This window comes from Solanum stenotomum, chromosome 4 (genome assembly GCF_019186545.1).
Source record: "Solanum stenotomum isolate F172 chromosome 4, ASM1918654v1, whole genome shotgun sequence".
Lineage (NCBI taxonomy): Eukaryota > Viridiplantae > Streptophyta > Magnoliopsida > Solanales > Solanaceae > Solanum > Solanum stenotomum.
The window spans coordinates 48,758,913-48,786,712 of NC_064285.1; the positions used below are offsets into that span (position 1 = coordinate 48,758,913).

At 36.8% G+C, this 27,800-nt stretch overlaps 2 protein-coding genes across 2 annotated transcripts; one reads left to right on the forward strand and one right to left on the reverse strand.

The window, feature by feature from the left end:
- Positions 1-1,100: 1,100 nt before the first annotated feature.
- Positions 1,101-27,538, reverse strand: LOC125862269 (zinc finger CCCH domain-containing protein 41-like). The gene is made up of 5 exons (XM_049542305.1): positions 27,349-27,538; positions 4,845-5,681; positions 3,349-4,563; positions 2,392-2,739; positions 1,101-1,873 (listed from the first exon to the last, which is right to left on the reverse strand). The coding sequence occupies exons 2-5, from the start codon at positions 5,577-5,579 to the stop codon at positions 1,406-1,408; spliced, it is 2,766 nt and encodes a 921-aa protein (XP_049398262.1). The 5' UTR covers positions 5,580-5,681; positions 27,349-27,538; the 3' UTR covers positions 1,101-1,405.
- LOC125861547 (uncharacterized) lies at positions 15,910-16,844 on the forward strand. The gene is made up of 3 exons (XM_049541414.1): positions 15,910-15,993; positions 16,147-16,227; positions 16,317-16,844. Exons 1-3 carry the CDS (start codon positions 15,910-15,912, stop codon positions 16,842-16,844), a joined length of 693 nt encoding a protein of 230 aa, XP_049397371.1.
- Positions 27,539-27,800: the final 262 nt, after the last annotated feature.

The following is a 27,800-nucleotide window of genomic DNA, read 5'->3' on the forward strand; positions in this document are numbered from 1 at the left end:
ATAGACCATCTACTTTTAAAACTGAAAAGACGGTAAAAATAGTAAAATCAAATAAATCTACATTTACATATAAAAATTGCAAGTTGTAGTTTTAATATGTATGCAATTTATATATTGTTCAAAATACAAACAATTAGAAACCACATATAAACCAACAAATAATATATTCAATTAAAGATCACAAACGTCATGTGATGATATATTTGCCTTTTCAATTAGTAAATGTTAAACAACTCACATTTTAAATATTGTATTGATATGTATTGCATTTATTTATTAACAAACAACTCTCTAAATAATAAAATTAGTAAGCTAATTTATTCAAATAAATTTACTAGTACAAGTATAAAACAAAAAATCAAGAAAATAAATAAAATGATTTGAGGAATGTTTTTGTCCTTACATAGATAATCCATGGTATTAAATCCAATGTATTACTAATATCACCACATGGAAGGTATTAGTAACACCTCCTATAATACCATGTAGGGTGTATAACTAATCCATGGATTAGTTATACTTAGGCTCAAAAATTCTACCAAGCATAGTACTAAATAATACAATACATAATACATGGACTATTTCTCCTAATACCTCCTACCAAATGATCCCCAACTCCTTTCTTGGTAAGAAATACTAGTCTAACCACATGTTTCATGCTTCTTTCTTCATAGTCCTAGCTAAAGAATTGTGATTTCAGTAATAAGAGAGCAGCACATATAAGGAAAAACTCAATCTCTCCTGGTGACTGGCGTAAGACTTCGAACGCAATCAAAGATACTGATTAACAAAAAAGAGAACAGATTGTTCCCTCAAGCCTCAATCGACATCGGTCACTCAACACCTCATCCCCCTCAGCACAAGTGTGAGACGGGTCTAGCTCTATACTATGGTAAGAAAATGTACAATAGGTTACTAAATCCCAAAACCTAGCCCCATAAGACAAAGACTACCCAAAACCGTATAGAGAGACAACACTTTATGTATGGTTGAACAGTGTGCAACTTACGTCAAGCTACTGTTGCAATGGGAAAATATGAGTAGACAAATTCTCTAAAATCGAGATACAAGTAAAATATCATACTAGAGCAAACAGACCATACAGCCAAAAGAAGTCTCATCTGCATAAATTTTTGGAACTATAGTCCTCATTCCAGGATATATTTCTAAGCATTGAATGACTTAACAGAATTCAATATAGATATGCAACAGGACTGCCATCTGGTGGTAAAAAAATCAAAAAAAAAAATCCTCTTTACATTTCCAGATAATGAGATAAAGCAAAATTGAAACTAGAATATGTATATTGCTATTACTCCTGCAATTACACAGAAGTGATTCAAAATTTTACCTCACTGTACTACTCTGACAATTGGGCCCATCATGATCGATCACATTCAGCTACTTATATAAGCTTTTCAAGTTCATCCATATCTGCAGCAGTTCTTTCCCGTGAACCAGTCAAAGGATCTTTTGGGCTGGTTTGAACATTGGCATCTGAAGGCTGCTTCTCGCATTCTATATCATATTTTTCAGGTTCATCAATCCCTGCAGCATTTTCTTCCTGTGTGTCTTGTGGGATGGTTTGCACACTAGCATCTGGAGGTTGCTTCAAAGCAGGATCAGCATCTTTTTTGACACCAATATCCTTGGTAGAATTACTAGACTGCAACCACATAAACTGCAAAGCTTGGCCTTGCCAGATTTTGCCATTCGAAAATGCTCTTTCAGCAGAACGGCGCGTTGGGAAACATATACTAGCAGATATGTTTGACATTTCCGAGCCATTATTACCATCTTGAGGCTCCAAATCTTCCATCTCAACGGAGGGAGGGTCACCAAAAGTGGAGAAATGTTCCTTCAAGACAGTAACCTAGAAAAGGAAACCCATTTATAATTTATCACACAGCTAAGAACATGAAAAAAGAATCTACAATCAACCTAGACTGTTGTAGCTAACCAAGGGAGATGACACTAGTGAAAAGTACTACAGAATGTTTTCAGTTCCTTCCTCACATATTTAGAAGAAATAGGGGGAACCTAAAGTTGGCAGAAGAAACATTGAAGAAGATCAAGATTTACAAATATGAGAACAGACAAATATACATAGTTCATACGTTGGCCAGTTCATACGTTGGCCACCGGAAAGTATAAGAAAATAAATGAACAATCTTCAATGTGCGGACTCCATCTTTCGGAATCCCACCCTAGTGAGAAGGAGAAGATGGTAATGACACAGGTATGCCTCTAACACAATAACAGCTCTGCCTTAGAAGAACATTTAAGGCACAAATCCTAGGCAGCATAAGCAAATATAACTAGAGCATATTCACATAATCATTTGCAAATACTGAAAAATTTCAACTATTTGAGAGGTTTAGAAGAGATTACATTTGCAAGACCACTTGGCATAGGTGGAAGGACTTTGAAGGCAGTGGGACGATTGTCTAGTTTGTATCTATTGAAAACAAAAGCTGCACCATGTGGTGCCACTGGAGGAATTGACTGTCTCAAGCTTGAAGGTTCCTGTGTAGCTGCAGCAGAACATGATATAGGACAAGAGCGCTCTGCATTTTCTGTTGATCTGCTATTATCGGATACTGCTTCAGCTTGTGTCGAGGATACATCATTAAGTCGCATGGGGCTTGACCTCACTTTTGTAGAATCTGATACTGTTTCTCCTTCCTTCTGTTTCTCCAGATCCTGGTCAGAGACTGCTTCAGCTTTCACACCTACAGCCTGCACAAATGTAACCATAAAACGGTGGAAGAGAGGGTCCCATTATTAGTTTCTTCTAAAAATCAATCAAATTATATTCTATATACATGGGGAGAAAAAACAAAGTACAAGCCGCAATAAACATGAGATCTGCTTCATGTAACTAATTAATTCTGAAGACAAATTAATTGATATAGTTACACGAAAAAGAGTATTAACTTGTACAGTTCAACATGAAGTTATATCATCATATGTGGGAGGGGGGAGAAAAGAAAGAACTGCACAAACGCTCCATCTAATAAGCAATTCCAGAGACAAGGTATTCCCTGTAGTCACCCCCTCATTTGGTTATTAAAAAAAGTACTTCTACAGTTAATGACTAGGAAGCATATCAGAAATGCAAGTCTGAAAAAAAGCATATCTTTATAGTAATTCCAAAAAAGTATGTCATGGAATACTTCAAGTTGATGAAAGTAAACAAAGAATATCAGATAAATATTCTTGTGCATATCAGATAAAGCATGTCACTCGCAATAAATATCACATATCTAAAAATCATAAAGAATATTTGATGTCAACTTAAACAAACACTTTCTTTGGACAGTATGTGAAAAAAGAACAGGTAATTACTTGCTTCTCAAGTTTATTCAACTGACGTCGGAACTCATTGCGCTTCTGATCAAGCAGCTCCTGCTTCTTGCGCAATTCTTCCTTCAAAAGTTCTAAGCTTGCCACCTTTGTTTGCAGAGCTGGTGCAGCTTTGGGACCATTATGAGCCACAGGCTTAGGTAAAGCAGAAGTAGGTGATGGAGCAACAGGACCATGTTCAGCAGCTTTTGGGGCTGAGGACTGGATATTGTCTTTTCCTTTATAAGGAACAGATAGGTGGGGTGGTACTAAACTGGATGTCACTCCACGAGGAGTTAAAGGTGAATTACTAACACCATTTACTCCATCATCCATAATTCTATCCCTGTTTGCCCATAAAAGCTTTATAAATCGGTTTCCCATCACAGCATCAGGTGCCTTTAAAGCAGCCTCAGCTTCTTCTCTCTTAGAAAATTGAACAAAAGCTCGATCAGCACTCAGTGGGATGTGGATGTCAATGACCTCCCCAAATTTTTTGAAATGTGAAAGAAGAGCATCTAGTTTGTTGTCTCTCTGTGGTATGCCTCTCACAAACAGAGTGCGAAGAGCCTTTTGAGAAGGTTTTCTTATATTATGTCCAGAACTACTTTGGGGTATGGAAGAAAAATCCTTCATTTGTGGGTCAATAGTTTCTTCATTCATTAGCTTCCCTGGAAGAAATATGCCCTGACTGCTACCTAGTAAATCTTTTCCCGTTTCATCAAAGCTTGAAGCATTTCCTGTACAAGCAGTTCTCTCTTTTACATTCAACTTATTTTTAGACCTTCGGTTTCTTCCCCACACACTCTGAGATCCTGTAGCTGCCTTAGCACCTCTTAGTGGATGCTCAAGATCAAAGGCATTACACAGCCCAACTTGATCATTGTCAGAGGAGTCTTCAACTAACAAACGACCAGTATCATCGAAGTTGGATGGATTTAAATTCTGGAGTGCTGCTGAAGTTTCAGAACGATCATTTGACCATAAAGGCTGATCAGGATCATAGAAATCAGCTCCCCCGGCCATAGAACCATCAACAAAAGCATCAGTCAAGCCCAATGCATCATCAATCACTGGAAATTTGCTTTTGTTATGTAAAGCTTTGCCACTAGCCAATGAGCCAGAAGGACCTATCACAGGTAAAGATCCTTGTCCAGTAACTGGTCCAAGCATGTGCGCGTTAGGAAGTGACACAGGAAGATTAAACTGAGAAAGGCTCTGCAATTTGGAAAACAATAGCATAAAACCAAACATCCCTGCTTAAAAAATTAGTTAACTACAAGAATAGAGTGCAGACAGTACATGAATTGGGAATCTTGACTCGACTTACAAAAGCTTAAATTAAAAGAGATGAATATAAAGTAACAGAACAGTCAATCAGCATCAACATTTAGAAGAAAAAAAGCACTCTAAAACATGATTGACAAAAACCATTCCCCCACAGAAAACAAGAACGTGAGATACAGTAATAACTATTTGTCAGCTGAAAGTCCACACACCTGAACATCTTCAACAACAATACGATTTACTCCGTGCTCCATCGGGCACATATCTCCTCTTAGGCAAAATCCACGCTCCTCAAAGTCTCTACATCTCTGCCTTGGAATACCCATATTCATGGTATGATTCAAGGATGGCCTGAGAGTTCCCTGGAAACCAACGGAATGAAGTGTATCAAGACCGCCATTAGAAATTCCTGGAACCATTCCAAATGCACTCCAAGATGAACTCTGTGCATTAGCAACATTTTCCACCCCTCTTCCAGTAAAGAGACCAGGAGTAACAGAGCCCTGTGGAAACAGTTGAGATGCAATATCCACTGAGCTGAACCTGGAATCACGTTGGCCCCAAGCATTAAGGTCTCTTCCTCGACCCCTACTGTTACCAGCATCACCGAACAGTGATTGATTCACCCTCATTCTTTGGTATGAATCCGGAGGGGCTCTCGAAAATGAGCCCATACCTCGTCTTCTTGGGAACTTGGTTTCACTTAACTGAGAGTTCCCTTCCCCATAAGGATGTCCATTTTCAAAAGGCTTGTTTCGTTTCCTGAATGGTCTACTGAAAACTGGTTCAACATCCTCTGTCTCTTCAGATTGAGAATGCAATTCTCTCCTACGATGCTTGTGATTGCGATCATCATCATCCTCTTCACTGATTTCTTTCTCTTCAGGATCATTGTTGCTATCAGAAGATGGAAAGGCTGGCTTTGAAGATGAAACTTTAAGCTCCATGAGTCAACACTCAACCTTGTTTATGACCAAAATTTGTATGCCCCAGATTAATAAGATAATCAAATTATTTAAACAGGCCCCATCAATCAAAGTGACCAGTGCCTGAAAGGTGGGGACAAGAATAGGTAGGTAAGACAAAAATCTTATGCAAGCATGACAAGTTGAATTTCACAATTTTATTAAACTCGAAAACGCTTTTCCACATGCAAAATAAAGAAAAAAAGCCTTTTTCTTTGGAGGAACTAGAATAGACCACAAAATTAAACATCATTTAAAAAGAGAGCACTTTCACAATAAAAATGCAGAATTTTTTTTTTACCATGTAAAGAAATTTCCAGCACTATGGACTCATTGGCTTCAAAACCACAAAGCCAGCGCAGATGTCCCCTACGCGTCTGACCTCCAACATTGAGAGGACAGATGATCATACCAAAAGAAAGGACTACACAGTACAAATGTCATGAAACATATGAGATTGATCCTTTATAAGGCTCTGTCATCAATATAACCAGCTAACATGGAAACCATGACGGTGTAAATGTGCAGGGTTCCAAAAAAACTATCAAAAGTTCAGATACTATGAAAAACAGACATCGTAAGTTCGAATCGACACACAAATGAAAGGTTCTTCTTTTATCATACCATTCTTAATTAGCCTCTCTACCTCACACAATGTAGGGGTAAGGTTTGCATACACCCCATCCTCCCTAAGCCCACTTGTGGGACCACACTGGGTATGTTGTTGTATTTGTAATCAGAGTTATTAAAACAAAAACACTATAAGTAATGTAGAAATTTTAAATAATTATGTAGGAAAAGGTATATGATTTTTATACTACTTATTTTCTTATGTTATTCTATTTCTCCCACATTCAATCCCCTCACCCAAAAATGAAAAAAGGCAAAATCACCTCATTTCGAATAATTCAAAGGCAAAATTGGTGTCTTTTCCCTTGTTTTGGAGCACCGTTAGTAAAACAAGTATTTTTGAGCTAGTTGACTAACCGCGGGGGCATTTTGAGCCAAAAACATAACAAAGGGTAAATACAACCTAGTTTGAATAGTTCAAGGGTATTTTTGGCTCTTTTCCCTAATTAAACTAATCCTAGCAAAATCTGTTGAATCAATTTATTGGTCCTCACCGCTCAACTAAACCAAATAGAACCTCAACAATGTTGTACAGTCATGTGGATTCATTTGATAATGAATTCAGTTCAAACAAAATTCATAAAATCAATGATTTTTAAATTCCCTAGCAAAAGCACCTAGAATAATATTTATTTAGCAACAAAGATATAACCAAGAAATTATTCATGTTAATGTCTCACATTGGTTGAGAAATGATTTGTTATTTCCTTATATGGTGTTGAGTAATCCATACCTCATATACTAGGTTTGGGGTTGAATTGAAACCAAGGTTCGTTTCCTTTTCTTGCAAAAGCTTTTGTAGGGTGATAGCTAATAACTTGAGTTTTCAAAAGGAGGAGCACTTGGTCACCTTACGTTGGTGGCTAAGACTCAAATCGATTACCTACTCCTTAGGAAGAGTTATAGAGGTCTATGCAAGGATAGTAAGGTCATACCGAGCAAGAACCTTACACCTTAGCATAAGTTCTGGGTAATGGATCTAGAGATTAGAAGGACAAGGAGAAGGAGGGCTTTGTATGACCAACCAATGATTAAGTGGGAGTGGGTGGGGTGGGATGTGACTAATGATAAAAATTCAGGAGTTAGGAGAGAAGTTGATGGCTATGGGGGCTTGGGATATTAATGGGGCCGCAAATAGTATGTGACTAGGACAACTAATTATATTAGGGAAGCAGAGGGCAACTTTGGTGGACATAGAGGGAAATGGTGATGGAAAGGAGAGTGGAAGCCAAAAAGGTTGCTTACATGATGTTAGTGGAGAGGAAAAATGAGGAGGAAAAGAGGACGAATAAGGAGAGGTATGAGATTGTAAAAAAGGAAGAACGGATAGCATTTACGGCGGCTAAATGACATTTAAATGTATGTACAAGGAGCTTGAGGATTAAAGTGGGTAAAATAAGTGGTATAGGCTTGCCAAGGCAAGAGAGAGGAAGGCTCCTTGATCAAAGTGAGATGCATTAAAGACGAGGTTGGCAAAGTATAGGGGAAAAGGCACACATTAGACAAAAAGGGCAGGCATACTTCCATAAACTCTTAAATGTGGAGGGAAACAGGAATATTGTGCAGGGTGATTTAAAGCACTTCAAGAGTTGTCAAGATTTTGCGTATTATAGGTGCATAAAGTTTGAGGAGCTTAGGAGGGCAATTCGTAAGATGAGAGGGGCTGAGAGACCTGGCCAGACGAGATTGCAGTAAAATTTTAGAAGGGTTTATGACCAAGAAAATAAAGCTCACAACTCATTTTCTTTAATATAGTATGAGTCAAGCCCCTCCCCATGATTGGTTTGCCAAGTATTTATCTTTTTTATTTTTTTAATTTAAAGATGAGAAGATCATATATTGGGAAAAAGACAAATGGTGTTGTGGCAACATAAGTATATTGAATCCCTCTCCGTAAAAACAAAATGATTTTGCATTAAGAGTGTGTTTAGTATGGAGGAAAACATTTTCGAGAAAATATTTTTCAATTTTCTTATGTTTGGTTGGTCAAAATATTTTTGAATACATTCTCTCTAGAAGGGCTCCTTAAAAATGAGATGACTTCCCTAATGAATGTAAGGGAAACAAGTTTCATAAAGGACATTCCAAGTTCATTGCCTCCTCCGCACCCACCCAGCATCCCCAATGCCCCCTCCCCCGTTTGACATCCAATTTCCCACCACCCCTGGACCCCACTCCCCGTCGTATCCCACTCACATTATATTTTGCTAGATTATATATAAGTACCTTTGGGATAATATATTTTTGCTTATTGACCAAACACTACAAAATAAGTAAGACACTCAATCTCATGGAAAACATTTTCCCACATACCAAACACACCCCATGGAAAACATTTTCCCACGTACTAAACACACCTGAAATGTTCAATACTTGTAAAGATACTATGCAATCTTTTTTTTTTTATGACAAGGGAAACCCGCAGTCGCTACCCTTTGGGTGCGCACAGGGTAAAACCCCAGCTCCTATGCAATAGCTCGCAAACCACATAGGAGAGGTAACCCGCACTAGGCAAATCCGGTGCGACGAGCTCGACCCAGAAGGCAAACCCCTTGCTTTCGCTGGTAAGGGGTTTCGAACTTTAGACCTCCAACATGGAAGTCCCAAGCCCAAACCACTGGGCCACTCTAGCATGCTATCTTCATCCTTTACATCTTAAATATTACACCAAAAAGACAAAAGTTATAAACATTTGTATATAAGTTGATATACAATAATCTTTTTCCCATTGAAACATCTAGCATTTCTTTCCTTCCATACACTCCAGCATATGCGAGGATGGTGCTCCAAATCTTTTGAAGATGTTTGCTTATACCCGAGAGTTTCAACAATTTAGTAGCGGTCTTTATTGTGTATGGCAGAATAATGGTTATCTTGAAAATACGAAAGTAGAGTGTCCAAATTGTCCAGCCTCAGTGCAATGAAAAATAAGTGGTTGCCACTCTTCACTCCACTATTACACATGAAGCGCAATGCAAAATAAGTGGTTTCCACTCTTCGGTCCACTATTACACATGAAACCTGCTACAAATCATTAGTCCTCTTCTGTGTTTGTAAATTTGCTTTAGAGTTCCAAATTTGCTTCATTGGCAAATTGAGGGGCTAACATGCATTTACAGTGAGATTCCCACTTTGTTGTCATTCCATAATGTAGTCCTCAACTTGTTCATTGGAAGACACGATCTCTATGTTTTCCAAGTCTTTCAGTAGAGAACAATAATGGGGTCTCCCAATCAAAACAATTTCTTTTAAATGAAATTTATCAAGTGTTACTATTCCAGCACTTCTGGGGTGTGGTTCTCCTAAGGTTGAATACACTAGCTTTAGGGGTGTAGTTCTCCCAAGGTTGTATCACATTGCAATGACCATTTAGAGCCCATAGTTCAACATTCCATATCGCCCCCAAGGATTTTGTCTATTGGCAAGAGCACAATGCATGATGTGTAGGTTACAAGGATGTCATAGGCTCAAACTTACAGCAGACAAAAAGTTAGTATCTATGTGAAAAGGGAATATCGCAAATAAGAGACAAGGTAAATGGGGCATAAAGAGAAAAGTGAGAAGTGAAGCACATGTTGCTTTAACATGAAGTGTAATATATATGTTAAGTTTATAAAGATCTAATGTATATTTAGTAAAATAAAAATTAAATTACAATTCATACAACAAATTTCAGCATTAAATATGCTAGTTTCCATATTAATAAAACTCAAAATTGAAATTTACGGAGACAACTGATTCTCACTGGAATCACTTTATGCATCTGTTAAGTCCCGTAAGTTTCTAGATTTAAAATTTTGATAATTACGGGCTTAATAGAATGTGTCGGAGTATAAAGCTCACGTGATCTAAATGAAGTGTTTAGGATATGATAATATGTACGGTGTGAATTATAAGTGTTTGAAATAATAAATAACCAAAGAAAAAACAGGGAAAGAAAAGAGAATCAACGAATAATGGGCTAAGCTCATTACATGTCATCATAGGTAAAATGGCCTATGGCTATTAAATGTATAGTTGATAGCTTCCTAAGCTTTTCTGCACAAGGCATTGAAAGGAAGAAATATAGCTTCTAGATTTTTTTTCAAAACGTGATATCAAAGAGGAAATACATTATAGCAATTTTGACTTTCTACGAGAGCTGGAATGTAAATACGACTTTGACGTCATGGAGTTACGAGAGACATATAAGATACAATGAACCTGATAATGCAAAAAAAAAAAAAAAAAATCCCAACCATTATTTAATGTCTCAAGGATATTATTTGGATATATTGAAATCTATTCTACAGTGGATTTGTAATGTCCCATTTCTTGTGAAATTGTTTTTAATTGTGAAATGACCATTTTTCCCTTCCCTTAGCGTCTTCATGCTTAATTCATGTTACGGGAACGGTTGGCGTGGTCCCAGATGCGACCAGTGAGTTTTGGTGATATTGACCCTTTCAAGTTGAGAATTATTGGTATGGTTGACTTTGGTCAATATTTTGAATTCCAAGCATCGGATGGAGATTTTGCCAGTTCCAGTGCATCCAGAATGTCTATTTTGAGCTAGTAAGATGGGTGGTCAGGTTGCTGAGGCCTTGGGTTGAGTTTTCAGCATTTGGGTGAGAAGTTGAGTTTTAAGCCTAAAGAGGGGTTCAGGAGGGTAATTCTGTCATTTGACCTTTTCTTATAGATTCAACGATTCCATTGAGTCAAAAATGTCGAATTTAGTGGGGTAGAATGTCTAGTTTATTTTTATCGGACCCCGAACGATTCTTGAGGGTCCATTCGGGGACATCAATCTTGAGTTTGAACTGCTGGTTTTCTGGTTTCTGGTGCAGGTCACCTTGACCTTCGCGATCGCGGCCCATAGGGTCGCGTTGCGATGTGTCTTCTCTTTGGTATTCACGATCTCAACCCATAGGCTCGCGTTTGCGATGAGTCCCATCCCTTAACCTTCGCAATCGCGAACAAGGGTCTTGCGATTGTGATGTGTAGCCTCCGTGTTCTTCACGATAGCGAAAGTCAGTGGCTTGCGATCGCGATGACCAATTTTTACCATAACAGAACCTAAATTTGGGATTTTTCTTATGTTACTCGGACTCTTCAAAAATGCCAACGGGTGCGTGTCGGATTCGCCAAAAGTAGTGTATTTTTGAAGAATCCGAGACGGGTGCGGCATCAAAAGTGAAGAGTCCGCGCAACTAAGGATTTTTCCCATTTCCTCCATTTCACTCAATTTGAGCTTAGGAGAGGTGATTCTTGGAGGTTTTTCTTGGTGAAGTTTGTATGGGTAAGTACCCCTATCAACTCCTTATCGTTTCCTTCAACTTTTATCATCTGAAACACCTTTTAAATCTTGATTTCAATGTGGGTTTTGAGGTTCTTCCCCTAAGTTGGAAAATTGGTATTTTCATGAATTGGAGCTCGTTTCTTGATGGATTTTAACGGGTTTTTCAACCACGATTTCCTCTTTGGTTGTGGATTGTGTTTTTTTGAATAAAAAACTGATTTTACCCTTCCAATTTCCGAAGTAATTTTTGGACTATTTTACCCTCGATTTTCTAATCTTGTCATTATGAGTATCATTGGACTCCTTTTCATGGGACTTTTCTATATGCAGGTGAAAGTGTTTTATAGTTTATTTCTTAAGTCTGATTAGTTGCTTATATTATGTCGGTCTAACCTAACGAGTACGTGTGGATTGTACTCACTCTTATTTCTGTTATCTTCTTGATGCGGATGCTAGTCAGGGTGATCTTCATAGCAGCTGATCGGATCTAGCGATTTCTTCCCATTCGAAGTTGTGGTGAGTTCCTACTTTCCGGATCGCCATTAGTTTTCATCCATCATTTACAGTCTTTAATTTCTTTCCGAAGACTTGATATGTATTCCAGATTCTAGAAATGTATTAGATGTTCTTTATTCTTATGATACCAGGTTTTGGGAATTCCTTTGTTGTTTATCATTTCTCTTTTGTTGTGGTGTGACTTCCCTTTAGAAGTCTCGTATGAGTTATTCATTCGGCATACACACCTATTTGGGTTCTCGGAGTGTGTGCCATCATGACCTCGGTTTTTGGGTCATGAGGTTTCAACAAGAATATTAAAGGTAATCTAGTATGTAATATCCCTGTTTAAATAAGCTAAGTTGACCGGACTCGGGTGTGGGTGTACGATACGAGTAAGGATCTAGAGGTTGGATCCTTCGTGATCTAATTTTTAAGATTCACGGATATGGATCCATGTATGGACACTGTTGCGGGGATTCCCCTAAAAATAATCAAATATCTAAATATAGAGTTATAAAACCTTAATTATAGATATTATGTGGAGAACTTGAGGAGAATCATGGAAGGAGATTAAAGGAAAATGAGTGACATAGAAATTTCTATATAAGAGGCATTCTAATTTCTTCAATTTCACCTTAACTTTTGTATTGATTACAGAAATCATTAAAATTGTCCAGGCTTTACCTATCGATTTTGGTCAAAGTACCCAAAATTGGTTGACCAAATCGGACACGGATCCCACACCCATACCCATGTCGACACGGGTGCAACACCAAAAGTAGAGAGCCCAAGCAACTTAGTAAATAGGTATGATTAAATTCAAGTGTCACTGAATTATTGTGAATTCCTTAGAAATTGAGTTGTTGATTTTTGTTGGCAAGCGTAAAAGTTACCTTACTAGAAAGGAAGACCTTTGAGGTGAGTTCAGACTTGCTCTTACTCAAGTTCTTTCCTTACAAAGTCATGCTCAGAAAGTGTTTGATTAAATGTTTCTTAAAGTTAGGAGTTTAATTGATACGAGTGACCTCACATTGCTTATCGTTGAAAGAGTCTATCCAGTGCTCTATGTTTTCCTCCTTGTGCTTATTCGTCTAATGAATATGAAGGTTGTTCTTATTTGTGTATGAGTGCTTTGTGCATCTTTATCAGCCCAAAAAAAGTGCTTCATTCACCTAGAAACATGACCAAGAAAGCCTCCAGAATTGTGTGGTGCTCTTTCATAGTGATGAAAGCCACAAAGTACCCTATTATGACTTTGATAAAGTTAAAAATCTTGAAGCATACCGTATATAGGGTTACTAATTTTGTCATAATGAGGCATTAGATAAATGGTAACCTTACAATGGGTTACGAGTAATCATATAAAAGGTTAATAACTTTTCAAAATAAGGCACAACATAAATGGCGGACATATAAAGGGCCACGAGTAACCATATAAAGGGTTACTAATTGCCACAGTTGGGCATAAAAAAAGTTAACCCGACTAAAACAACTTAAAGAAAGTTAAAAGAATGAATTAGTAAACTAAGGTATAAGTTTTAGTGATTGTTTTTCTGCTTCACTCTTATAAGATACTTGAGGATGAATTATGACTTGTTTCCTCTCTTATCCATTCATTACCCACGTGTTTTTATTTTAGTGAGGAGAATGTCGAGACTCGTTGAGTACCGCTAGTGGTGTACTGGATTTCTCTTTGCGGAACCTACATTGACCTATGTCAATGAAGACGCGGGTTTCACAAATGAGCAGACTACAAGTTAGGTTGCTTTATTCTAAAAGTTGATTTGACCATAGAGTTTCTTCTCTTTCAGTTAGATATTTTTATTCATTACTCGTGTAACTTGTATTTATTTGGGGATTAGCCCAGAAATCTATGCCCTATGCATACCCCTTGGTATTCCAATAGAGGCTTCATAGACGTGTTTTTAGTTGGGTTATGGTTGTCACATTACTTTGCATTATTTTCCGTACTTTCTATTTTACAAATTTCAATATATACTTGGATTATTAAAGAACTATTGGAATAGAGTTTTGATCCAAAAGTTTAGATATTTATTTTAAATGCACGTAGGGTATGTGATATTAATGTACATGCAAGAAAACTCAAGTTGGTTGGCTCGGTCAAGTTATGGCATCACTTCGGGTGCCGATCACAACTTGTTTAGAAAATGGGTCGTGAAAAACTTGGCATCATCGCACTGGGTTCAAGTGTCCTAGGTATTTTATGAAGACGGGAGTCATTCATGAGACCTGCTTTAGGATAAGACTAGATATGAGAAAACAATTCATGTGGCAAACAAAGTCACAATAGAGGGAAGTCCAAATTTGAAGCAAAGCATGCATGACTTGATAATAAATTGCTTACAAGTGTAAACAACACAGTAAGTAAAGGAACATCATATGCACTTACATGGGTGTACAGAAACTGAGATGTTTATAAATCATGACAGTATCCTCATTGAATCAAGATTCCAAGCGATATGAATTATTTAATATATATATATATATATGTTATGGTTGAGTAATTTGATAGTAAGCTGGTGCTTCTAGAGATGTGTAGTAGCACTGTTGTGTATAATGGTGCATCACGATTTTATATTGTTGGATGGAGTAGCTGGAAGTGTCTGTGTGTGTTTTTGTTTGAGCAGGTTAAATTAGTTTCGTGTAGCTTCCAAAACTTTAAATTTATTTTTGGGAGAGATCCAAAATTGTAAGTCCCGGGGGAAATAAGAATATGATTCGGGGCTAAGGTGAAACATTATGTTTTGTTCTCCATTTCATATTACTTAAGGAATTGTGAATATGCAGTTGTAATGTGAACAGACTCTTATTGTAAGGAACACACAAAAGATGGTTGACCTTAGATATTTAATGTTGGTAGTATTTAATGTAGTAGTTTGATTTACATGAATTATAGGAAAGTCATCTAAACCAAGGTAAACGTATGCAACTACAATGTGAACAGTCTTAAGAAATATTGCACATTATACTTTGCATCAGAGGTGTTTATACAAACTGAATGCAGGTAAGTGTTCAGATAGCCAGAAACACTCATTGGAGGTGGAGGCTATGGTGCTCCGATAAAACGAGTTTGTAACTTGCAAGTCTTTTGAGTACACACGAGCTGTTAAGTTGTTGCAACTGACTGAAGATAAAGAAAGTTTTCGAAAGTTCCTTACTTCTGTCATACTACAGAGAGAAAATTTAGTTGATGTAACTGTTGAGAATATGTCTCGGGATATTGCAGAACAAATCAGTTAGCTACTTTTAGGATTTTTAAATTATTTTATTAGAGTCCTATGTGACTTAAATTTAGGAGTTAGTTCTTTTATTTGTTCTTTAAATTTAACTGATAAGTTAGTAGCATATTTTTCTATTTTTTAGTTAGGAATTATATCTATAAATGTATGTCTTTGAATTATTAATAAAACAATTCCCTTTGATAATACTGCAGTATTTTTTCTCTCAAAGTCTTTCTCTGTTATTTTCTTTATTAAAAAACCAACAATTGGTATCAGAGCCTTCTTCTTGAGGGACCTGTGAGTAGAAAAGTGGATTCCGAAAATAGTTTTTCACGAATGGCTCCTCCTATTTTTGATGGTGAGAATTATCAACTATGGGCTGTGAGAATGGAAACTTACTTGGAGGGCTCTTGATCTTTGGGAAGCCGTGGAAGAGGATTATGAAATTAATCCGCTGCCAAATAATCTCACCGTGGCCCAAATCAAGAGTCACAAGGAAAAGAAAACCATTAAGTCGAAGGCAAAAACAACTTTGTTTCCTTCTATTTCGACAACTGTTTTCACGAAAATCATGACTCTCACATCACCAAAAGATATTTGGAATTATCTGAAGAAAGAATATGCTGGAGATGAAAGAATATGAGGAATGAAGGTATTAAATTTAATGAGGGAATTCGAATTGCAGAGAATGAAAGAGTCAGAAACAGTCAAGGAATACTCTGACAGATTGATTGGTATTGTCAACAAGGTAAGATTAGTAGGCACTGAATTTAAAGATACAAGAATTGTTGAAAAAGTTCTTGTTACAGTGCCCGAAAGATATGAAGCATGTATAACTACCTTGGAAAACACACAAGATCTGTCCAAAATTACCTTGGCAGAATTGTTAAATTCTTTGCAGGCTCAGGAACAAAGGAGACCTATGAGGCAAGATGGCATGGTTGAAGGAGCATTAGTAGCCAGCTACAAAACTCAAAGCAAGGTAAATTTTTGAAAAATTACCCACTTTGTCAGCACTGTGGAAAAAATGGACATCCTCCATATAAATGTTGGAAAAGACCAGATGCACAGTGCAAGAACGGCAAACAACTTGGTCGTGAAGTTGTGATTTGCAAAAGCAAATTTCAAAAAGATGAAACAGTTGCCCAAGTCACTACTGAAGAAGAAGAAGAACACTTATTTGTGGCAACTTGTTTTTCAACCAAAAAATCTGATTTTTGGATGATTGATAGTGGTTGTACAAACCACATGACATATGAAAGAAATCTTTTTAAAGAGTTCATTCCTATGGAAAATAAGAAAGTCAGAATTGGGAATAGTGATTGTATTCCTACAAAAGGAAAAGGGTCTGTTTCAATTAAAACAAATTCAGGTACAAAAATAATTTCAGATGTTTTTTATGTGCCTGATATTGATAAAAGTTTGTTTAGTGTTGGTCAGTTAATAGAAAAAGGATTTAAATTATTATTTGGAGACAAATATTGTCGAATCTTTGATTCTACTAAGCAAGAGATTTTACAAGTTGAAATGAGAGGTAAAAGTTTCTCATTTAATCCAACAGAAGATGCACAGAAGCCTTGCATGACAAAGGACGAATAGCAGATTTGTTCACAAGGTCAATTTCAGATGAGACTACAATCTACAATTCCTGATCCAAGAAGGAGTGTTGAGAATGTCTCAGGATATTGCAGAATAAATCAGTTAGCTACTTTTAGGATTTTTAAATTATTTTATTGGAGTCCTATGTGACTTAAATTTAGGAGTTAGTTCTTTTATTTGTTCTTTAAATTTAACTGATAAGTTAGTAGCATATTTTTCTATTTTTTAGTTAGGAATTATATCTATAAATGTATGTCTCTGAATTATTAATAAAACAATTCCCTTTGATAATACTGGCAATATTTTTTCTCTCAAAGTCTTTCTCTGTTATTTTCTTTATTTCTTTATTAAAAAACCAACAGTAACAACTAGTACTTACACTGTCCAAATCTAAGCCAACTGCAACAGAATTTAAATACCCTTGTAGTATTTTTTTTCTAGGCTGGCAAGTATTCATAACCCTACACAATGTTCAAGGACTGTTCCTAAGCGGGGAGGATGTATATTTCCAGATCATAGACCCATTTTGCTGGAAATGGCAACTAGGATGCCACTCCATCTTACTTTAAATTTGAAAATATGTGGCTGGAGGTAGATGGATTTTTGGACAAATTATGCAGAAACTAAGGAGCCTAAAGAAGGATATCATCAACTGGAATAAGGAGGAATTTGGGAAATTGGAGACTAGGAAAGACAACACACTAGATTAGCTGATGTTATTGGAACAGAACACCTGGCAGACAATTGAATATAGCTGAGGCAAGTCAAATGACAAATTTGAAAGCTGAGATACAACAATTGGCAAAAACAGAGGAGATTTCATGAAGGCAGAAATCAAGATGTCTTTGGCTCAAGGAAGGTGACAGAAACACTAAATATTTTCAAAAGATTGCTAACTCAAACAGTAGATCCAATAGCATAGACAGACTTCTGGTGGGAAATGCCACTATTGAATAGGAGGAAATCAAAAGTAAGACATTGGCATTCTTTGAAAGATTATACACTAAGCAGGAAAGTTGGAGCCTTTTGCTAATTTTGATGGAATGGCATCCATCGCAATAGAAGAAAGCAACACTATACACAACTTTTATTCTCAAGAAGTTTTCAGATGCAATACCTTTCTATGGGTGGCAGAATAACACTGATCAACCGTGTGCTTGAATGCATCCCAACTTATAGTATGTCACTCCATCCCATCACCAGTAAGGCACTTAAACAACTAGATAAAACTAGAAGGAACTTTTTTTATGGGAAGGAAATCTTAGAAGCCACAAATTTCATTTGGTCAAGTGGGATAAGGTCTTGTTGCCAAAAGCCCAAAAGATCTAGGTGTCCTGGGCATCAAAGACCTAGCACTACACAACCAGTGCTTACTAATGAAGTGGCTATGGAGAAACACTCAGGAAGATCAGTGGCAATGGAAGGAAGTCATTATTACCAAACATGGAGCCTTGAATCACTGGTGCTCTAAAAGTCTCAGCTAAACCTTATGGGGTTGGTTTCTGGAAAAGCATAAGCAAGCTATCGAAGATGTTCTCACAATACAGACACCTGGTAATAGGGAATGGCCAACACATCAGTTTCTGGAGAGATAAGTGGTTGGGCAACACCCCTCTAGAGGTTGCCTACCCCAACATATTCCAGATAGCAAATCAGCCAGATGCTACAATACACCAACACAGGGAGGGAAGCTCGTGGAACCCCAACCTCAGAAGAAACATACAAGACTGGGAGATGGAAGAGTTGATCAGCCTTTTGGGAGAACTTCACAATGCCACAATCAACGGCCTTGCACCAGATCAACTAAAATGTGGAGATAGCAGGACTGGGGAGTTTTCAGTCAAGGTCGCATATAAGCTTCTATACCAATCACTGCCCTTTGGCCTTGGGAAGTCAAATTACTTCCTAAAACTAGTTGCTTCAGTTGAACAGCACTGCACAGAGGATGTTTGATTCAAGATAACCTAGTGCATGAAGGTAGCAGAGTCACACAACCACCTTTATAGACATTGTTCAGTATCAACAGACTTATGGAGTATGTTTATCACACTTTTTGAACTCAATTGGGTCATGCCACAGAGTATCAAGGATGGTTTTGAGAGTTGGTGTTGCTGGAAAATTGATAGCACCATCAAGAAAATTTGGAAGATGATACCTGTAGCTATTTTTTGGAGAATTTGAAATGAAAGAAATAGGAGATGCTTTGATGGAATATCACTACCTGCTAATCTCTAAAAGCTAGTTGTCTTATGTTGTTGTATAGTTGGGTCTAACCTTGTTACCCTCTTGAGTTTTATCAGCTCATTAGCTCTCAACTAGATATGTACTGGAGCTGATAAGTTCTTTTTGCTACTCTACTTTTGTAACAATTGTACATCCACTTGATGTTAGCAATGAAATTATTTACTTCATCAAAAAAAATATTCTTGTAATATTGGGTTGGATGAATAAGTCACTTTTTGCGACAGTGAAGTTGAAATGTTTGGTATACAATAGATCTAGAATTGAATTAGCTTGAAAAGCTGAGCTGAAACTTTTGTCATGTGAAAACTTGGAAATCCAAAGGGATTAGACTTGTAACAACTTCTTGACAAATAAACAAATTAAATGGGATCTTGATGTTGGTGCATTAGATGGCAGTACATTAAGGTGTTTAATAACAGGAATTAGTATATTATTTAGGGTCCAATGGCCACCTGATTATGCCTCGAATGGTAGCTTTGAATGAGGAGCTACAAGGTCGGACATGGTCCATACTATAGGAACATTATTATATGGACTTCTATATATAAAGTGATGTCTTACCTTACTATACTAGTTTGACTCAAAAGATGAACATACTGTATTCAGTACTCGTGGCTGTTGTTAATCCAACAGAACTAGCTTATACAATGGCATAGCCTCATTTTGTTTCTTAGATAAGACTGTTTGAAAGTGAAGTTACACAAAAGGTGCATTATTAGCACATTAACACAATGATATGTTAAATAATGGATTAGAAGCATCTTGAGGTTTATAAGACAATTGTACACTAGGTCATACAGGGTGCATTGGAGGTGAATGTTACATCCGTAAGATTCAACTAGGTTTAGATTTAATGATGGAAACATATAAGGGTATAATTGACTTTCTACCATTGATAAAAACATGGGGAAACAAATTCAGAGGATATGCTTAATTCTTATAGCAGCAACGAATAGAATATATGCAACCCTACTGCTATTTCATTTTTAGCGGCTTAGAAGGAGAATCAAGAAACATCACTGTGCAATACATATTTTCCTTTTTTTGATAAACACTGATACTGTCTAACATCACCACATCAAGGGTTCCATAGCATAAAACCATAAATCACCATCAGTATACTTTCAAGGGTAACACATTTACTCCACTTGTATTTTCTTACTACTTTTTTTTTTTGAAACTGGTAAGGTTGTATTCTTCAGCATTAAGGACATGCTGGCCACCACCAAAAAGTGTCAATTACAAACTTCCTATCAAATCTACAATTTGATCTGTATCTACTATACACAACTGTTTACACCAAAAAAGTAGAGATACTATACAATTCCATTTGACCTTGTGTATGGAATTGGATCTATTGTCGAAACATCTACTGTTCCTTTCCTTCCAAACTGACCACCATATACATGATGGTATTAACCTCCACCATCTCTTCTGGCTCTTGGTACCTCCTCTCCTTACCCAGCTCTTCAACACGTTTGATGTACGTTCAGGCATTGTTCAATTCAGATTTGAGATGTTAAGGAACAAATTCCAGATTTGAGCAGTGTAATTACAGTGCAAGAAGAGGTGGCTGTTAGTTTCACTTGTCAAATTGCATAAAAAACACCTAGGGACCAGCTGTCTACCCTTCTTCTGAAGTACTTCTTGTGTTAAACAAGCTCTCTTTATCACTAGCCAAGTGAAGCATTTCACTTTTGTAGGAATATCCCCCTTCCAAAAATAGTTCCAGAGGTGTTTTGGTCTCCCTGCCATCACCTGGAGACCTCTTCTGTAAGCACTGTTGACTGAGAAAAGGCCATCTTTGCTGTGCTTCCACAACATCCTGTCTGTGGCATTTGCGTTGATGGTCACTCCGCCTAGCATCCCTAATATCTCAGCCACCCTTTCCACCTCCCAATCATTGAGAAGTCTTCTAAAAACTAGATCCCAGCCCTGTTCAGTCCAGCAATCACCAACATTGGCATCAGGATTTCCACAAATTTGAAAGAGATCTGGAAAGAGATCTCTAAGAGGGGATTGGTCTATCCAAACATCCTTCCAAAATTTTGTTTTAGTGCCACTTCCCACCTTGATATATAAATTTGTCTCCATTTGTGACCACAAGTTTCTAATTGATCTCCATGCACCCACACCATAAGGTTCTGTTGTGATCTCTGTACACCAAGGGTTTAACTCACCATATTTTGCTATGATCACCTCTTTCCAGAGGGCATTTCTCTCTTCAGTGTACCTCCACAACCACTTCTTCAATAGGCTCTCATTCTGTAGTTTCAAGTTCTTAATTCCCAGCCCCCCTCTGTCTTTGCTAAGTAGAGCAGTTTCCCAGTTTACTAAGCTATAGCCTTTTCCATCCTTGTTGCCTTGCCATAAGAATTTTCTCCTTAGCTTATCCAGATTTTCCACTACTTTTCCTGGGATTGGGAATAGAGACATCACATAAGTGGGCAGAGAATCAAGAGCAGAGTTTATTAAGATCAATCGTCCTCCAAGTGAAAGATATTGAGCCTTCCATCCAGAGAGCTTCTTTTCAGTTTTCTCCAAAATACCATCCCATATTTCCAAGGCTTTGTGATTGTTACCCAATGGCATGCCTAGATAGGTGGTAGGCAGCTTCCCAACACTACACCCTAGTATGCCTGCCATCTCTTTTATCTGAGGTACCTCATTCACAGGGAAGAGACTACTTTTTCCCCAGTTCACTTTCAATCCAGAGACTGCTTCAAAAAGTACCAATATCACTCTAATGTAGCTTATCTGTTCTTCTACAGGATCACAAAGGATGATGGTATCATCTGCGTAGAGCATATGACCAATTTCTCTTTCTTCCCCCCCTCTGCCTCCCACTTTGAACCCTTTGATCCATCTATTTTGTGTAGCAATCCTCATCATAGCATTAAATCCCTCCATTGTTGAGATGGGGGTTAATATTTTTAAGTTTAAGATGAAGTATTTAATCTAAATAATTAAATTAAACTATCAATTGAATTTAACTTGAAGTATAGAAATTGGAGAAGGTAGTGAGTTCGTTGAGAATGACTATGAGCAGTATGGTTTATTGTAAGTAAATTGATTGAGTATTTTTGATGCAGTAATGTTGGTGAAACATTTTTTATGAACAGGAATGGTGTTGATACATACCTACAAGCTTGAGATTTCACACAAATCTTAGAATCAAGAACCTTGAAAATTTAGGCTTTTTAGCCAGAAGTAGAATGGGGCAAACTGATTTCCTTGAGATTAATATAGGTACTGATTGTATTATAGGATTTAGATAATCGTTCATAGTGTCGTCTGGAACTCATGAGACAATTGTTGGTTAAGAAGTACCAAACGTACGTAAGGCTATAACTCTCCATCTTGAAGCTCCTACATGTTCTAATCAATGATACGCTTCTTCTATTCAATGTGTTCTTCTTATTGTATCAATATGTGTTCCTCAAATATGAGATTCTAGATTATCTGAACGTCATATGCTTTAAATATCCCGGAATACCCATGTTACTTTTTTATGTTAGGACTCTTATTCTTCGTACAACAAGCATGCTAAATGTGTCCACGGCTTCCCTTATGTTTAGAATGTTGATACGTTCATCTCCTCAATCTTGTATGACCCTTCTAGTACGTTCTTCCAATGGCATGCCTCATTTACTAAAAAAAAGTCTCATATTCCAAAGCTTCTCTATGAAAGGGATATTCAAGTGCATGTGTACCATCCCTACTTAGTGTGTCCTCACAAGATAAGTATCGCTCCATGACTGTCTTCCATAACATGGACTCTTAGGATAAGTGTCATATTCTCTTGACGGACTAATTGTACCGACTTACGATATCCCCTACATACAAATGTTACCATGAGATGAAGATGATTACCCTTTACGAATAATGTCCCTAAAAGATTTGAAAACTTAACGAATGTAGCCTTCAGTTATGTTATATGTACTCTAGATGGGGCAACTCCAAGATATCATTTATTGGCATATACTCTCAGAGCCAAGGTCCTCATGATACTTAGCCCCACAACCCATAGTAATGTGTCCTCCGGGTAATATATATATATATATATAAAAAGTCGGTAAAAGTCTTGTGGGATAACCATAAATTAGAAGAGGCTACCATAGGAAGCCGAAGAAGATATGAAGAAAAATACCCTCCCTTGTTTGAGGAAATAGGTACGTAAATATTTAACTTTTTGAAAATACTCACTTTATTTGTATATATTTGAATGTGCAAAATTTTAATAGTTTATGTGAAATATATGATGGTTGGATTGTTGTATGAGGTTGAGATTATGAGATGGGATGGGTTGAAATTTGTATAGCTCCAGTTATAGGGTTTCTCTTGCAAAAAAAATTGAAAATTTTGGGAGTTAGCCAAATTTTGGTGCCTTAAGATAAAGGCCAAAATGGAACATCTAAGGTTCTGTTTTAGATCATATATGGCTAGTATTTGATCCAGTGAACCTCGTACTGCAAGAAAAACACAAATCCCAATCATTGTTTAATCTCTCAAAGGATATTATTTGGATATATTGACATCTATTCTACAGTGGGTCTCAACAAGAAGATTAAAGGTAATCTAGTATGTAATATCCTTGTTTAAATAAGTACAGTTACATTTGAATGTTGCAAATGGGTCACTGAGTTATTGTGAATTAGTTGATGAAAACGAATCCTAAGATGAGATTTTTGAGCTTGTACTACTGTAAATTGAACCGGATTATTTATGTAGATTGAGTTGTTGATCGTTGTTGGCGAACGTAGAAGTTATCTAACTAGAAAGGAAGATTTTTGAGGTGAGTAGAGGCTTCTTCTTACTCAAGTTCTTTCCTTACAAAGTCATGCTCATAAAGTGTTTGATTAAATGTGTCTTAAGGTTAGTGTGAATTTAATTGGAATGAGTAAGCTCACATTGCTTATCGTTGAATGAGTCTATCCAGTGCTCTATGTTTTCCTCCTTGTGCTAATCCATCTAATGAATATGGAGGTTGTGTCTTATATGTGTATGAGTGCTTCATGCTAACTTTGTCCAGCCCCAAAACAACGCTTAGTTCTCCTAGAAACATGACCAAGAAAGCCTCCAAAATTGTGTGTTGCTCTTTCATGGTCTAAGTTGCTTGGACTCGGTTGTGGGTGTCCGATACAGGCACGGATCTACAGGCCGGATCCTCTATGAAGTATGCTCTAAATTTTAAGATTCGGGGATTCGGATTCATGTATGGATATGGGTGTGGAGATTCGGCCGAAAGTACTTCAAATATCTAAAAATAGAGTTAAAAAACCTAAATTATGAAATATTATGTGGAGAACTTGAGGAGAAATATTGATCAAAAGAACACTAGGTGCAAACAATTTCTGAGGGCCATCGGACTGGGTAAAACCTGAATTAACCGTGGTGCACTTGCGGGAAACTCCTTGCCGAGGGCCTGTGCACCCCCGGGATTAGTCGGGGCTCAAAGAGACTCGGACACCCGGTGCAAATCAAAAAAAAAAAAAGAAATATTGATCAAAAGAAGAATCCTAGAAGGAGATAAAAGGAAAGGGAGTGACAATAGAAATTTATATATACAAGGTATTTCATTTTCTTCAATTTCACCTTAGTTTTGTTTTTATAATAGAAAACTTCTTTTATGAAACTGTAAAGATACTATTTTGATAATAGAAATCCTTGAATCTGTCCAGAATTTCTCCCTCGAATTTGGTCAAAGTACCCAAAACTAGTTGACCAGATCGGGTACAGATCCCACACCTATATCGTGTCGACACGGGTGCGGAACCGAAAGTGAAGAGTCCGAGCAACTTTGTTCATAGTGATGAAAGCCATAAAGTACCCTCTTATGCTATGACTTCGATAAATAGTAACCATATGAAGGGTTATGAGTAACCGTACAAAGGGTTAATAGTTTTTTCATAACGAGGCATAACATAAATGGTAATCCTACAAAGGGTTATGAGTAATCGTATAAAGGGTTACAAACCTTTCCATAATAAGACAACATAAATGGTGGTTGTATAAAGGGTCACGAGCATCTATACAAAGGGTTGCTAATATTACCATAACAAGGCACAAAAGATTTGGTGGTTGTATAAAGGGTTACTAATTGCCACAGTTGGGCATAAGAAAAGTTCAGTCGATTGAAACAACTTAAAGAAAGTTAAAGAGTGAATTAATGAACTAAGCTATAAGTTTTAGTGATTGTCTTCCTAGTTCACTCTTATAGGACACTTCAGGATAAATTAGACTTGTTTCCTCTTTTCTTTTTCGTAACTGACGAATCCATAACCCGCCCTTTGGACCAATCACAGTTGACTTGTTTCCTCTCTTATCCATTCATTACCCATATGCTTTATTCAAGGTCTCATTCTGACTCAAGTGAGGAGAATGTTAAGAGTCACTTAGTATTGCTAGTGGTTTCATAGATGAGGGACTACAAGTTAGGTTAATTTATTCCAAAAGTTGATTTGGTGAGCTCCACCCTTGACTATAGAGTTTCTTCTCTTTCAGTTAAACATTTTTATTCATTATTTGTTTATCCAGTACTTGCTTGCGGATTAGCCAGGAAATCTATGTCCTTTGCATTCCCCTTGGTATTCCAGTAGAGGCTTCATAGACGTGTTTTTAGTTGGGTTATGGTTTTTCACATTACTTCGCATTATTTTCAATACTTTCTAGTTTACAGATTTAAATTTATACTTGGATTATTTAAGAATAATTGGAATAGAGTTTTCATCCAAAAGTGTAGTTATTTATTTCAAATCTACATGGTTAACTGATTTTAATATATATTTGGAGTATTTAAGAAAAATCGGAATAGAGTTTTGATCCAAAAGTGTAGTTAATTATTTCAAATCTACGTGTGGTGTGTGATATTAATGTACATGCTACAGTAGTCAAGTTGGTTTGCTCGGTTAAGCATCGGGTGCCAAACACGGCTTGTTTAGAAAATGGGTCGTGACAACATCATCATGTGAAGAGGATACTATTTCTTAAGTGCATGGCTTCACCCATGAAGTGATCATCCATTGGTTTGCATCGCTTTAAATGACGAAGTGATAACTTTTAATAGCCCTGTATATATATTTGAAGCATTTAAATCAGGATTATAAAATGGGGATGAGGAGCCCAATCCTATTGGGAAGTGGACAGATACTATCTAATCGGAGATAGCAAAACAAGATGCAAAGAAAGGACCAAACGTAAGATTTGAACCTATAGTCATTCCTCTCTAACTGCAATGATGTCTCCAATCAAATGGTAATTATTAACAAATGAAAACATACAGAGTTGGAAAGAACTTCGCTAATCATAACAAGATATCACCTTCATTCAAGAAATTGAACAACGAAGCTTGAACGGAAACCACTAAAGGATATCAACAATCTCTATTTTTCCTTTTAGATAGGTAAAAGGACGCAATAGTCGAAATGTACCAGTGTTTTGCTACCTTAGGACTCTCTTATTGTCCTTCTAAAGCAATATGTCCTAAGATGGTGAAACTAAAAGCGTAAAGAAACTAGACGAATTTTTTTTTCTCTTTGTGGATAATCAATTCATTTTCTGTTCCCTAAATATTGGATATATAGGATTCATATATCCAACCCTAACTAATTGGGATCAAGATGTAGTTTACTGAATTAGTTGAGGTAATTCTATCAATCAGAGCTATAAGTTACCGGATCATTTTTCAAAAAAAACAGTATTAAAGTCACTCAAACTAAAACCAATGGAAACTACCATTGTACCACCTCAGTCAAATTTGAACCAAAACCCCTCAGTTTGTCCGAGAAGGGGATAAGAATTGGCACCCTTTCTCTTGCTATCGAAACGTCCAAACAACTTAGGCAAGGAAATAATTTGCTGCCAATAGAAGCATAACAGTAGGAACCTAGACAAACCACCATGCCAGATTAAGTCATGGCATACAAATCCATCCAGAACTGCCACCATTGACAATACAGGTCAATTATCATATTAGCCAAATGCACAAAATCAGTAATTTTTTTTAAATCCCTCATTTGACAAGTAATGAAAGAAACCTCTACAACCACTTCCCCACAAGCAACAAGTATAAAATGGTAAAATGAATAATTCAATCAAAACAAAAATCAATTACTAACTCATTCATTCTCTCAAAATCCAACTTTAACATTTTCAATGCAGAACCCTAACTGAATCGAATCAATACAAAATCACCAACTTAACAATAAATTATACAGCAATGATAAAAAGAAATTACTTCGCAAAGGTAGAAGAACCAGACCTGAAAACGAATTGGCTTCTTAGGGTTTCGATTCTCAATTCTTCAAGTATATAGATTATATCGGCGAAAAATGGCCGGACCGTAAAAGACCTCCTTGTCTATTTCTCTCTTTCTTTTATTGGGAGAGAGGGTTTTACAGTCTCAGCTGAATTTAGTTTTCCACGCAAAGTTTGTTTCCCAAATAAATATAGATGATGGTAAATAGGTTCATATCAATGTTCTACAGGTTGCAAATATGGAAAATTTACTTTATTTTGCAATAAAGTTAATGAAAAAGGTAATGATCTAAATAAATATTTGAAAATTAGAGAGAATAATCATTTATATGATTTAGATGCGTGTCTATATGTGATCGGGGTGAGTGTTGGTCAGATATAGAAACGAGTTTGCTGACTTGAATTGGAAGAAGGGCTTCGCTTTTAAAGTAGGACGATCTAATTTGAAAAATTCAC

What these genes read in the sequence shown, in the direction of transcription:
- LOC125862269 (XM_049542305.1), bottom strand. Translation starts at nt 5,579, where the DNA reads ATGGAGCTTAAAGTTTCATCTTCAAAGCCAGCCTTTCCATCTTCTGAT. An exon ending in TTGTTGTTGAAGATGTTCAG is followed by an intron (nt 4,564 to 4,844) that starts GTGTGTGGACTT and finishes TCCAAATTGCAG; the next exon opens with AGCCTTTCTCAGTTTAATCT. An exon ending in TGAATAAACTTGAGAAGCAA is followed by an intron (nt 2,740 to 3,348) that starts GTAATTACCTGT and finishes ACATTTGTGCAG; the next exon opens with GCTGTAGGTGTGAAAGCTGA.
- LOC125861547 (XM_049541414.1), top strand. Translation starts at nt 15,910, where the DNA reads ATGAGGGAATTCGAATTGCAGAGAATGAAAGAGTCAGAAACAGTCAAG. An exon ending in TGATTGGTATTGTCAACAAG is followed by an intron (nt 15,994 to 16,146) that starts GTAAGATTAGTA and finishes AATTCTTTGCAG; the next exon opens with GCTCAGGAACAAAGGAGACC. An exon ending in GCTACAAAACTCAAAGCAAG is followed by an intron (nt 16,228 to 16,316) that starts GTAAATTTTTGA and finishes CCAGATGCACAG; the next exon opens with TGCAAGAACGGCAAACAACT.